The sequence below is a fragment of the Lolium rigidum genome, chromosome 7 (genome assembly GCF_022539505.1).
Source record: "Lolium rigidum isolate FL_2022 chromosome 7, APGP_CSIRO_Lrig_0.1, whole genome shotgun sequence".
NCBI lineage: Eukaryota > Viridiplantae > Streptophyta > Magnoliopsida > Poales > Poaceae > Lolium > Lolium rigidum.
Window position 1 is genome coordinate 142027871 of NC_061514.1, and position 13361 is coordinate 142041231.

At 46.8% G+C, this 13361-nt stretch overlaps 1 protein-coding gene across 1 annotated transcript; it reads right to left on the reverse strand.

Moving 5' to 3' along the window:
* Positions 1 to 6513: 6513 nt before the first annotated feature.
* LOC124672091 (transcription repressor OFP13-like) lies at positions 6514 to 7614 on the reverse strand. The gene is made up of 2 exons (XM_047208377.1): positions 7042 to 7614; positions 6514 to 6945 (listed from the first exon to the last, which is right to left on the reverse strand). The coding sequence occupies exons 1-2, from the start codon at positions 7612 to 7614 to the stop codon at positions 6514 to 6516; spliced, it is 1005 nt and encodes a 334-aa protein (XP_047064333.1).
* Between the last annotated feature and the right edge of the window lie 5747 nt (positions 7615 to 13361).

Below are 13361 nucleotides of genomic sequence, written 5' to 3' on the forward strand. Positions count from 1 at the left end.
CGTGATAACACGAACAGGAGAAACAAGAGAGCGAAGAGCAGAAAGAATAGAAGACGCAGAGGTCATACGAAAAGAAGCTCCAGAATCCAGATACCACGGGGATGACGTACCTGACTGTGTGGAAGATGGTGGTCGCGCGGTGCCAAAAGAGCTAGGCACAGAACCAGCAGTACCCGTCGAGGAAGAGCTTGTACCAGCGAGCAGACCACGAAGACCACAGATAATGTCCTGATCAGATAGCGCAACAGCAGAAGATCCTGAAGAACCAGCCTGACGACGAGTATGCTGCGGCGGGCGTAGGCTAGGATCCCTCTACCAGCAAGTAGAGATAGTATGGCCAGTCCTGCCACAGTAGGTGCAAGGAGGTGATGTCGAACCACGAGGCTGCTGGGGCGACGCTGACCCTGGAATGGAGGAGTAGGAAGTATCGGCTGTGCCGGAGGCCGCAACGAAGCCGGCGGCATAGGAGGTCCAAGAGCAAACGGCACAGGAGGGCCACGAGCAGCAAGAGCAGAGGGAACCTCAAGAAGACCAGCACCACGAAGACGAGTCTCCTCAGCACGAAGCTCAGCAAGTACTTCAGAGAGCGGAACACGACCACGGGCAAGCAGCTGGGCCCGGCGCGGCTCAAACTCCTTACGGAGCCGCGACAAGAACTCAAAAACGCGCTGAAACTCCGGATCCGCGCGCACGGTCGAACGACGGGGACAGGTGGCACACACAGTACTGTACGGAGAGAATCAAGCCGACGCCAAATAGCGAGCACTCCGAGTGTAGAACTCATCAATAGTAGAATCACCCTGTCTGAAGGGCATGCTCCGGCGGACCACAGATAGGTAGAGAGCATCCCCAGACGGCTGATAGCGCTGACGAAGAAAAGCCCACTGAGCAGCAGCAGTGGGAAGACCCATAAACTCAGCCGCATACTGAGGCAGAACACTGGAGGTAAGAACAGCAGTCGCACGAGCATCCTCATCTATCCACTGAGTGTACTCGGTTAGATCCAGCCGGTAAGTCGCAACGGCAGTAGAGTGGTCCTGGACCTTCCGATCATAATCAGCCAGAGCAGTGTCATCAACACTCTTGGCTGCATCCTTATCCGCCTGAGTAGCATCAGGGGCAAGGGCAACAGGTGGCGGTGCAACAGGCACCGTAGGAGCAACGGGGCGCGGCGGACAGGAGACCTCGCCAGAGAGCACACCCAAAAGACGAAGACCGCGCATGTGGACGCGCATGAAGGCAGCGAAATCAGGGTAATTTTCGCGCCATCAAAGATCACCGGGCAGCGAGGGATCGCAACATAGCCCGAGGAAGACATAGCTTTTTTCGTTTTTTTTCAGATCGGCGGACACCGGCGGGGGAGACGGGGCGGCGGGGAAGAGGTGGCCGGCACGGGAGAGGAGCGGCGGGAAGAGGCGGCCGGCAGGGCGACGGCCGGCGGGAGAGGCGGGGGAGACGGGGCGGCGGCCGGCGGGGGAGACGGGGCGACGTCCGGCGGGGGAGACGGGGCGGCGGCCGGCGGGGGAGACGAGGCGGCGGCCGGCCAAGGAGGGAGAGCGGCGGCGGAACAAGCCAAGACGCACGCGCGGACTAGAAAAATAGGACCAAAATTTGCTCTGATACCATGTTAGGGCAATATGCTTGTTGTATTACCAGGGGCAAAGGCCACAATATATAGTACATGTACAGGTATACATATGCAGAAAGCCCCCTAACATATGGAGAAACTACAATATACATATATATACATCTAACAGATACAAGGTCCACATGCATGGAGGTGTTGGTGACGGGTCAAGAAACACAATCGCTTGGGAATGGTTTGATGCATTTCGATGGGACCTGCTTGATATTACTCGTGCGTCCGGTCATCTGAGCTAGTTATAGTTATGGATCATGATAAGCAACAATAGATTCATGGGCCTCATGGCCCCCTACCTACAGCTTGCTCAATGCATTCAAGGCAAGCAAGCACACGCTGAAGAGGACTGCTCACCGAGGCTTAACCTAACAGCCCCGTGTACTTCTCATTTATGATTTTCATAGACAGAAATATCCACAGCATGATACAGTATCATGTATGGAACCATGATTTGCTGAGCCAAAATCCACAACATGATAAATATGAACTTGATGATGCGATTTTTTGTACTTTACGAAATGTATATAGTTTTGCTAAAAATTATGACGACGTACATGGTGTGCGATACTTGCAACACGGTTGCATTATATATATACTCCCTCCTATACACAAATAAGTGAAATTTTGAACATTCTGATTGTTTTTATAAAGTGCATCTACATCACGAAATAAATTATGCTCGTTCCATTCGGGAAACTGCCCCTCTTTGCGATAATATAGTGCGCATTGGTTTGCACAAAAGTAAAATTTCACTAACTTTGACCAAGTTTATTAATAAAATTATCGATATCTACAATACCAAATGTATATACCATATTAAAATATACTTCATAATGAATCAAATGGTATTGATTTGACAACTCTGGATGTGAATACTTTTTTTACAAACTAGGTCAAAGTTCACACTGTTTCACTTTCAGAAAATCTTATAAGCACTATATTTAGAAGACTATAAAAAAAATCTTATAAGCCGAGTAGGACTCATAGTGCTTCTACCAAAATATGGTGCTTTCAAAAAAATCTTATAAGCACTATATTTTGGCATAGAGGGACCGGATGAAGCCTGGTGATCAGGGGGATACGCGAGCACCCCTTCTCTGCTCGACACATGTCTAACGACGTTAGCACTATACACGCATCGACGCGGTCCAGCGCGTCAAGTGAAAGGGCGGAGAGACGCGGGGAAGGTGCACGGCGACGTGCTTGGACGGGGAGACACTGGCGCAACCTCAGATGCGCGAGGTGGAGGCTGGCGAGGTGGAGGTGGAGGCCGACGAGGTAGTGGCCGTTAGCGAGTGGCTGTTAGTGGCCATTAGTGAGTAGCATAATCCAATGGTGGTGGACCAAATCCAACGGTGATAACCGGGTGCTCACGTATCCCCCTGATCACCAGTATGAACAATTAAAAATCTTATACCCTGACAGTGCCACCACCTCGGCCCACCGCCGCTGCCCCTTGGACAAAAACAAGACCGCAAGAGTACCATCTGTGTATTTTCATGTGATCGTGCAATAATATTTTCTATTCCATTTTGCAAAGATTATTACTAGTGAAATTCTATTTACCTCAAGTCAAAATCCACGGCTTTGCCTTCTATCATTGTTAGGATTTGCTTAATAAAAAAGAAGAAGGGGAACTAGGGAAATGCTCAAAGGATGCAGAGGAGGGAGGTAATAATTAAGAGAGGCCTATAAGTCCTACTCCATGCTCATGGAGGTCTGAAGGAGAAAGGAGAAGTTCAAGAAAGCAAAAGTGCTAGCTTCCATGAAGGAGAGGCCCGATGAACTGATCAAGAGAAAGAATGAGATGGCAGGGTGGACTCTTCAAGTTAATATGTAGTTAACTGAGTGGTAGAAGCCAAGGGAAGAAGATGAGGTGACAATATATCAAGAAAGCTAAATGAGAAAGTTGAAGAGGTGAGAAAATATGAGGCAAGGATATAGGCACACATTGCTCACTTGAAGGAGTATACCTTTGTGATTGAGGATGCAAAATATAGGCGTGATGAAGAGTAGAATGGGTAAAGGAGAATGGAGGAGGCGAGGATTATGATGATGGATCCAAATGAGATGCATAATAAGGCAGGGGCCTATTGGGAGCTCACCCTTGAGATCATTTTGGCTCGAAGGGGAAGGGAGTGGAGGTGGTGTGTGATGCTCATTCTATTGGAATAATTTGGATGATCTTCGTATTCGGATGATCTCTTGTTTTCTTTGACCTTTTATTTTGGGAGATGTTTCACATATGATGCACTATGTGATGTGAACATGACTTTGTGATAATAGGCAGGGTGTTTTGATTCATGCATGTTGCAAATTTGGGTTAACTTTCAAATTGTAAATTTTAAAACAGAACTGAAATATTGCTGAATTATGTGTCAAACATAGATGTTTGAATTATTATGGCGGTTAACGATAACAAATAGAATCACAAAAAATAAACAAGAAGAGAAACACATAGTTACCTTATACCTCCCAAAAATACAAGGATCCACCTTACCTATGCTCTAGAGTTTTCATAAGGAAAAAATACTTAGACAAAGAAAGATTAGAATCGACTTGAAAAATTCTAAAGAACGGAACTACTACAAATAACCTGCTAGAGTTGCTCTTAGTGTTGTGTTATTTGAACTGAGTAAGATATACTCCCTCCGCCTCTCGAAAGTTACCTGACATTTATTTAGATTCAGATGTATCTAGACATTAATTTTGACAAATCTCAGACAAGTTCCATGGAATGGAGAAATTAGTACATGAAAAATCAGACAGCTGGCATTTAGCAAAACAAAGTTTAGTTTCCTCGTGAAACAATTTTGGTCGAAACTAGTAGTGGTCAAATTGTACCATGAAAAACATGTAAATGTCCAGAAGGACCGATGTTTGCATCCGGACAAGCATACAATGCTCGGATCGAGTGTTAGGGCATCTCCAGCCGCGCGACGCAAACGGACGCTGAGCGACCGTTTGTGTCCGCCGTGACCGAAAATGCGTCGTGCACCACCTCCAGCGGCGCGACGCAAAGCGACCGGGCCGTCCGCAGAGACGCAAACTTGGCCCAAATATGCGCCAGGTTTGCGTCTCGGCGGACGCTGCGCGGACGCGCAAAGTGTCCGCTCGGTCCTCGCACGGGCCCGCCTGGCAGCGGCACAACTGCTTCGTCTTCCGCAGCATTACTTCCGGGCGGCGCGCTGCAGCCTTCGCAGGGCCGCGTTAATGGCGTGCCTCGGCTTCCGCGAGCGTGCGCAGCTAGTAGACGTTGCACTGGCAGGCCATTGAAGGCGATATGGCGTCGGAGCCTTTTAAATGGACGCTGCCGGCGTCCATTTCGACGACCAAACCATTGCCAAATCCCCCAGTTTCCACCCCACCGACGCCATGGGAAAAAAATGCTGGCCGTTCCGCAAGACGAAGAACGACCAGGAGGCAAGCGGCTCGCGTTCCGGCAAGAAGGCAAGGGTCGGCCGGTACGTCCGCGTTGAGCTCGCGCGGCAGCTATGGGAGGAAAACCGGCATGTGCCATGGCCGGACGCGAACTTGCCGGGAGGGGGCTGGTACCTGAACTCGCGGCGGGTGCCGGTCCTCCCGTGCCGCGCGAGGGCCGAGAGCGGCGGGACGAGGTGCGCCGCCGCCGGCAGATCTTGCCGCCGGATCTGCGGGAGGATGAGGCGTACGCGCTGAACTCCTACAACTGGATTTCATTCGGGACGTGGGAGTTCGACGCGCGCGCCGCGGCCCGGCTACCTCGGCGACGTGGACTTCTTCGACCGAGAGATCGCCGAAGAAGAAGAAGAGAACGACGCCGAGGACGCGGACGACGAGGAGGACGCGGACGAGGACGTCCACATGGTCGACTACGACCACGACGACGGCGGGCCGGCGTGGGATCCGGAGACCCAGCCGCCGGACCTTTCCGAGGATGAGGCCATTGCCATGGCACTGGCCAACAGCGCGCAGGACGAGCTCAACGAGCTCGCTTTGTGGAAGGGGCTCGCAATCCAGCTGCGGGAGTCAGCGCTCGCGCAGGGGAGGTCGGCGACTCCTCCGGCTACGCCGACGCGTTCCAACGACCGCGCTCCGCCTGCTGCTCCGGCGTGGGATCCCTGGCCACAACCTCCTGCCCATGCGGCGGTACCTCCTCCACCGCCGGCGTACGAGCTTCCATGGCCGACGCCGGAGTTCATTAACCTCGTCAGCGACGACGACCAGTAGGCAGCAGCAACTTTTAGCACGCCTTTATGGCTTTTTTATGTTATTTTTTTAACGTAAATTATGGTTGCATGAATGAAAAAAAAAAATTATGCGTCGCGCCGCTGGAGCCACCCCCGATGCAAATGGACGCCCGGACGATTTCGACCATTTCGACCGACGCAAACGAACACGACGCGTCCGTTTCGACGTCCGAAATGCGTTGCGCCGCTGGAGATGCCCTTATGTGCTGGTGGCTAGTGCATTCAAAGGACATAAAACTGGAGTATTTATGAGCTAGCTGCTGGTGAGGCATTAATAGGAAGCCGGATCCAGAACGCTATGGTGTCCGATCCATTGCATCGCAAGGGGAGCCAACAAAGGCCGGATCTTGACAAGAAATTTTGGAGACTTAACCCTTGGCGCCAAGAAAATTGTGAGGCAAGCACAGCTATACCGTCGCAGGCTGCAAAAACAAGTACGCGCAAATTTGGTCAATGAAACATCTCAGCAACAAACATACTACTACAGCTAATGGAGTAAGGGGTCAGCATCGATTAGTTTTAGCAACTGTACAATCATTCCATTGTACCTCTCTCACCAGCTCGCAAAGAATTAACAAAAACTCTGGTCTGACTCTGGTTGAGATTCTTAAAAAAATAGGGCAAAAATCGAGCTCCCGATCATCAGCTCTTCTCTTCCTCATCGAGGGTCGCCGACGAGTAATCCTCGAACGTAATGCACGACGACGACGGCGACTGCGACGGCGGCGACGGGCTCGGCGGGGTGGCCAGGCCCACGAGCATGTCCACGAAGGCGCCCACGATGACGGCGTGCACGCCCTTGGCGTTGAGCTTGAGGTACCACGCCAGGAGCTCCTCCAGGCCCTCCCAGTCCCGCAGCCCGTGCGCCGCCACCATTTCCACCATCGACGCCCGGAAGTCGCCGTACGGGTCCTCCGACTCCACCGTCACCACCACCGTGCCACCCTTCAGCTCGGAGGACTCCGCCGGCGGCGTCTGGTGGTCCTTCTCGCCGGCCGGCGCGGTGGTCGCTTCGTCGGTCTTGGTGGGCGCGTCCGTGGTGGTGACCTCGGCCTCGCCTAGTAGCGCCTCCGCCTGAAACGAAACGAAACATCTCTATCGTGTTAACAGGACTGCTTTCTGTTGTCACCGTCAGCTGGCCAGATAGTTACAGGACGTGCATTGCATTACCTGCTTGGGCGACAAGAACTCTGTGCCGGCCGGCTCGAAGAAGAGCCGCTCCGACCGCACGCCGCACACGACGGCCGTCTCGCGCAGCTGCAGCTCCTTGTTCGTCTCCTCCGCCTCCGGCTCCCGATCGACGGCGTCCTGCCCCGACACGGAGACGGAGCTCCGTTTCCCGCACCACGCCTCGTCGAGAGACGGGCGCCGGAGGAAGTGCTCCGACGACGCGTCGTACACCGCGTTGGCGGTCCGGTACACGGCCGCGGCGGCGGCAATGTCCTCCGGCCTCGCGCGGAAGGAGCTGGTGCGCGGGTGCCGGCACGACGGCCACGGCCACGTGGACGGGGCCGGCGGGTAGCAGAGCTGCCGGTGGTGCGGGGTGGACGGCGACGGGGACGGCAAGGGCGATGGCGGCGACGACGGCGGGCGGTGCACGTCCCGGAGCTTGTATAGGATGGCGGCGAGGCCCTTCCTGGCCTTGGCGGCGGGGCGGTGGCTGCCAGTGCCGCTGGCGATGGCGGCGCGCGCGCGCTTCTTGAGCTTGTTGAAATGCAGGTGGGGAGGGTGCAGGAGAGACATTGCGCTGCCGCGTTTCACGGAAGGGGTCGGTCGTGCTGCTCTGCTCTTGGCGCTTCTGCTCGGCCTCTGTTTATTTTGCTTGTGTTTTATAGAGAGGAGGGAGAAGAAGGTAAGTGAGCTCATTTACTGCAAGGTTGGAGAGGTTTCAGTAAAGAATTGAATACTGCCGTTGAATGGTCTATTGGCCAATGGCGACCACAAGATTTGCATTAACTATGGCCAGAAACAAGAAAAACAATAGGAATCTGACAAAAATACAAGCGCAAAACATAGAAAAACTAGTACTACCTCCATCCAAAAATAGGTATCATAGTTTTGTCAATATATGAATGTATTTAGACATATTTTAGTTATCGATACATTCGTATTTAGAAAAAGTTTAGTCACCTATTTTTAGACGAAGGGACTACAAGATTCGCTTGATTTTCTATGATTTAAAATATGCAAAAAAAGAAATAAATTATTAGTATTGACATGTGAAGTCCTACATAAATTGAAAAAGCACGAACCACTAACAGAAGTTGTCTAGTTACACATGAAAAATGCAAGAAATTTGCATAAAGATGAGTACATATTATAGTTGTTATAGGTATATGGAAATTTCTCGAGGAGGTCTAACATTTTACTGGAAATCCTATGGGATTGTGGTGTAGGAAAGCAATCTATTTTTTTTTTGGGAGGATTCATTCTTGAACCAAATGTACTCTATAGGGAAAAAATCCAACATAGTGAAATGCTACGATAAATTTAATGAGAATCCTTTAAAATCAAATAGGCCATAAGAATGTTAACTTAAATTGGACGAAGAAAAAGAATAACTGGATCCTGCGAGAAGTGTAAGACAAGGTAAGAGTCAAGTTTAACTTCCTAGAAGAAAGCCATTCCATGATATTTAGACACCGACATTCATTTTATTCAAAGAACATCTAAGACTTGTTTGGATCACATGAATATTAAAATTACAAACTATTGATATGGATGCAAGTACAAAGAGATGGTTCAGGAATACAAATGCGATAGTTTGGCGATAAAGATAATATATTAATATTAAGAAGATACCCATTACATGCGGTTTGTGCAACAACAAAAAAAAATTAGAACTAGTTGAGATACCAAGGATCAAACAACAATATAAAAACAAAGCGAAGAAGAAAAAAACATTGATTCGCCAAAGTTATCGATGACTCGTAGTAGCATGAAACAACCACCACCAATAGCATCAGCTGTACCACGGAATAGGTTCTCCAACTGCAACGCCTCGAGGAAGGGTACAACGCACAAGCGTCGGCATCGTCCAATCTTAACCACCAAAATTGGATCTTAGATTTTCATCCTTAAGAAAATCAGATCAATACCGAGACAAATGCCTTCAACAAGGAAATGGCTAAGAGACCACCATGTCAAGTACACCCAAGAAAGGCCAGGCCTGAGGTTTTCAGCCCGAAAAGTCGAGACTCGGTGCACGAACAAGAACACAAAAAGCGAACTATCTATGTGTTGATGCCTCCACTTGTCCATAACGCTGTTGCAATGCACATATCGTTAGGCACAAGAAATATATGTGATAGTTGTTTTGAAGGAAACAAAAAAAGCTCACAAGTCAAAAAAAATGCCTTCATCCTAGGCAAATACTAAGTGCAAGAAAGGTGGTTGGCGTGAATGGTTAAGTTTAGGAAACCAATTACTTTATCCAAATAATACTTACAGGAAAAAACTAAAATATTAGAGTCTTACAAGAAAATTCTATAAATTCTAAAGAGTCCCAAGAGGGCCCTTAAGAAATACTCCATCCGTTCTAAATTAGTCTATAGTCTAGCCCTAAATTTTGTTCTGAAGTAATCTATATTCTAACTTTTAGTCAACAACAACACTAAAAATGAAGTGGTTTTCTCTTTTTATTAGACGTTGTTATAATGTAGCTTTGAGTGGTTCTTCAACAATCTAAGTAGTAATACTAAATGCAATACTAATTTGTCTTATTTTTTCGAGAATGTAGACTAAATCAGAACATAAGGGGTGTATCCTAATTAAAAGTTGAAATCTGACATCTTACAAAACTCCTACAATTCATAGGACCTCGTGATAATATCTGACATCTTACAAAACGAATAAAGGAGCCCCAATTAATACGGTGCATGCAGGGGTGCATGCAGGGGTAAAAGGGGCAAGTAATGATTATTTTTTCTCTCTCTAATCCTTCCTTAATAATCGAGCTACAAAATATATGCCCTTTGCCCTGGGACGGAGGGAGTATGTTTTATTTCCTTTTCTTACATCCATTTATTCATTTTTATGGTTTCTCTTTTTGGCAACTTCATTATATTTTTAAGGAGAGGTTACAATAATAGTTCAGGTTGTGCAAACAGATTGTTGTGTTAGAGGAAAAGCAATCTCAGTGAGCTAAGCCATATATGATGTTCTAAGCTGAATTTCAAGCTCCTCTAGTCTATCATGTTTCAGTGTTGTAAATTGTTCTGCATTGAGTTTCACAAAGATGGTTCTTTTCTTCCCTATGTTCATAACGGTTGTAAATGAGAATTTTTTTTTTTGCTATGATAATGTGGGGAAAATAAAAAAGAGTTGTAAAAAAACGAATTTTGGAGGAACAAATTTGTTTTACATTCCCCTCCAGACAAATATTCTTCTCATAAAATTTACGTGTGAACGTAGACATTGTATGTGTTAAAATTATTAGATTTTTTTTACATTTGGAATGCCCTTGTTACGAGGGAACACGTGCTCCCCATCTTTATTTTGAACTTCCCAGAAATGGTGCATTCCTAACGGAATTGTTTATATAATCATCATATTCTCGCTTGTTCATTTGTAACTTATTTTAGAATTAGTTGAGATACCATGGATCAAACAATAATATAAAAACAAGAAGAAGAAAAAAATTGCTTCGCCAAAGTTATCGATGGCTCGCAGTAGCATGAAACAACCACCAACAATGGCAGCAGCTGTACTACAGAATAGGCTCTCCAACAACAACGCCTCAAGGAAGGGTGCAACGCACAAGCATCGTCATCGTCAATCTTAACCACTAAATTTGGATGGTACATTTTCACCCTGAAGAAAATCCGATCAATATCCAGACAAATGCCTTTAACAAGGAAATGGCTAAGAGACCACCATGTCAAGTACGACTCAGAAAGACCAGACGTAAGGTTTTCACCTTGAAAGTCGAGACACGGACTCGAACAAGAAGACAAAAAGTGAACTCTCTATGTGTTGATGCCTCCACTTTTCCATAACGTTGTTGAAATGCACATATCGCAAGGCACACAAAATATATGTGATTGTTGTTTTGAAAGAAACAAAAAAATGCTCAGAAATCAGAAAATGCCTTGATCCTAGGCAAATAGTAAGTGTAAGAAAGGTGGTTGGCGTGAATGGTTAAGTTTAGGAAACCAATTATTTTATCCAAATAATACTTACATGAAAAACTAAGAGATTGGAGTCTTACAAAAAAATCCTATAAATTATAAAGAATCCCAAGAGGGTCCTTCAGAAATATATCCTAATTAAGAGCTGAAATCTGACATCTTAAGAAACTCCTACAATTCAAAGGACCTCGTGCTCATATCTATGCTTTGCTCCATTTTTCTTGCATCCTTTTGTTTATTTTATGGTTTCTCTATTTGGAAACTTCATTATGTTTCTTAAGGAGAAGTTACAATAATAAGTTGTGTAAATAGATTGTTGTGTTAGAGGAAAAGCAATCTCAGTGAGCTAAGCCATATATAATGTTGTAAGCTGAATTTCAAGCTCCTCTAGTCTATCAGGTTTCAATGTTGTAAATTGTTCTGTATTGAGTTTCACGAAGATGGTTCTTTTTTCTTCCCTGTGTTCCTAATGGCTGTAAAGGAAAAAACTTATTGCTATGATAATTCGGGGGGAATCAAAAACGGAGCTGCAAAAAGCGGTTTTTGGAGGAACAAATTTGTTTTACGTTTCCCTCCGGAAAACTATTTTTTCTCGTAAAAGTTATGTGTGAACGTAGACATTCTATGTGATAAAATTATTAGATCTCTTTACATTTGGAATGCCCTTCTTAACTACGAGGGTACACGTGCTCCCCAGCTTTATTTTGAACTTCCGGGAAACGGTGCATTCCTAACAGGTTTGTTTTTATAATCGTCATATTCTTAACAGTTCATTCTTAACTTGAGGCTTTAGAAAAAACAGAGACATCTCTGAATTTAGAAGTTTTCTTCTCAGAAAGGTTTCTATCAACAACTAGTATCTTCTTTAGGTGGACATCAAGACATGTCTGTTGCGAAGAATGGGGTGTGCTCATCATGTTCCTTTCCCTCCGGCTGTGACCACTGATCAACAGCTTTCTTCGCTTATTTTAAAATCTGTATTTCTAATGTATGGAAAGCTACTTTGCAAAATATTGTAATATCAAAGACTCAGCTGTTTCAGGCTTTCTGATAGGAGAACGCAACAATAGGAAAACAACACGAAATGAGGAGTTTGCGGCTTTGCGCAGGTGGCGCCTTTGGTTTTATCCCGGATGCATACTCCCTGGTTTGCAGTTCATTTCTTACTGAAGAACATCACATATGGCATAATCCTGAACTGATAATCTGCTTGCAGCATCACTTTCTGAATCCTACTTTCATCACTACCCGAATAGTTTCACGGTTTCTGTAGCATTTGAAAATTGAGAGCAGAAATCTACAGTAGATGTGCCTGGCAGGCTGGCACAATCTGCAAGCTATTGAATGCAACAAGGAGGCCGCTGCAGGATATCACGTCTCACACTTATGGTTTTCTGCTCCGCTGCTGCGAGGAATGGCATGGGAAAGACTTGCCACCAGACATTCAATCATCTGGAGGAAATTGCGCTGAAGCTGTTGCAGCGTTGCGTATCACAAACGTGTGATGTGATCCATCCGTGTATCCTCTGTCTGAAGATTGAAACGGAGCGAGAGAAAACTGAGGAGAGATCATTCCAGCCTCCCAGGGCAAAGGCAATCATGGGTTGGGCAATGTGACAAATTTGGGAGCGAGAGAACTGAGGGAGATATCACGGAGAAATTCTCAGTCGATTATTTAACCAGTATGCGCCTTGCTGCTCCTGTCCCTGCTCCTGCATCGTCGCCGATAACCAAGCGGTTCTCGTCTCGGGGCGCAGTATGTTTTTTCGCTAGTTAATCACCACGCGCGCGAGCGTGTCATCATTATCAAGATCAGGCGTCCTGCCATCTTTGATTGCTTAATCAAGCGTCGCCGTCGGAGCTTTTGAGGAGCAAAGCTCTGTCGTCGTCTGCTCGTGCCATGGTTTAAAATTACAGGATGCAGATTGCAGAGTGTTTTCGTAAGGTCGTGCCGGAGTGGGAGATGCACGTGGATTAGGCTGCGCGCGTGCGTGCTTTGGGTCGTCAGATCTCGCCATCGACGGTCAGGTCTCAGTCCCATAGCAAAATCGAGTTTGCCGTTGCGCTTCCCCCACGATAATCCCGTTTGCCCAACCTAATTGTGTTAGTTCAGTGTGCTTCTCTCTATGAGTAATCACTAATTTTTCATGATACCTTAATTATGAATTAAGCAGTGCTTCACAGAGTACATTGGAATATTTTTGCTACCTTGAGTAGCGTTGGTGCTTAATTTGAAGGGACATGCTTGATTAGACCGGTCACGGTGGCAAGTACCATATATCGATATCATACATACGACACTAGTTTATGAAATCACTTCAATAATGCATAGTATCATCAGATAATATCATAGTTTTAGCA

What these genes read in the sequence shown, in the direction of transcription:
- LOC124672091 (XM_047208377.1), bottom strand. Translation starts at nt 7,614, where the DNA reads ATGTCTCTCCTGCACCCTCCCCACCTGCATTTCAACAAGCTCAAGAAG. An exon ending in AGTTCTTGTCGCCCAAGCAG is followed by an intron (nt 6,946 to 7,041) that starts GTAATGCAATGC and finishes GTTTCGTTTCAG; the next exon opens with GCGGAGGCGCTACTAGGCGA.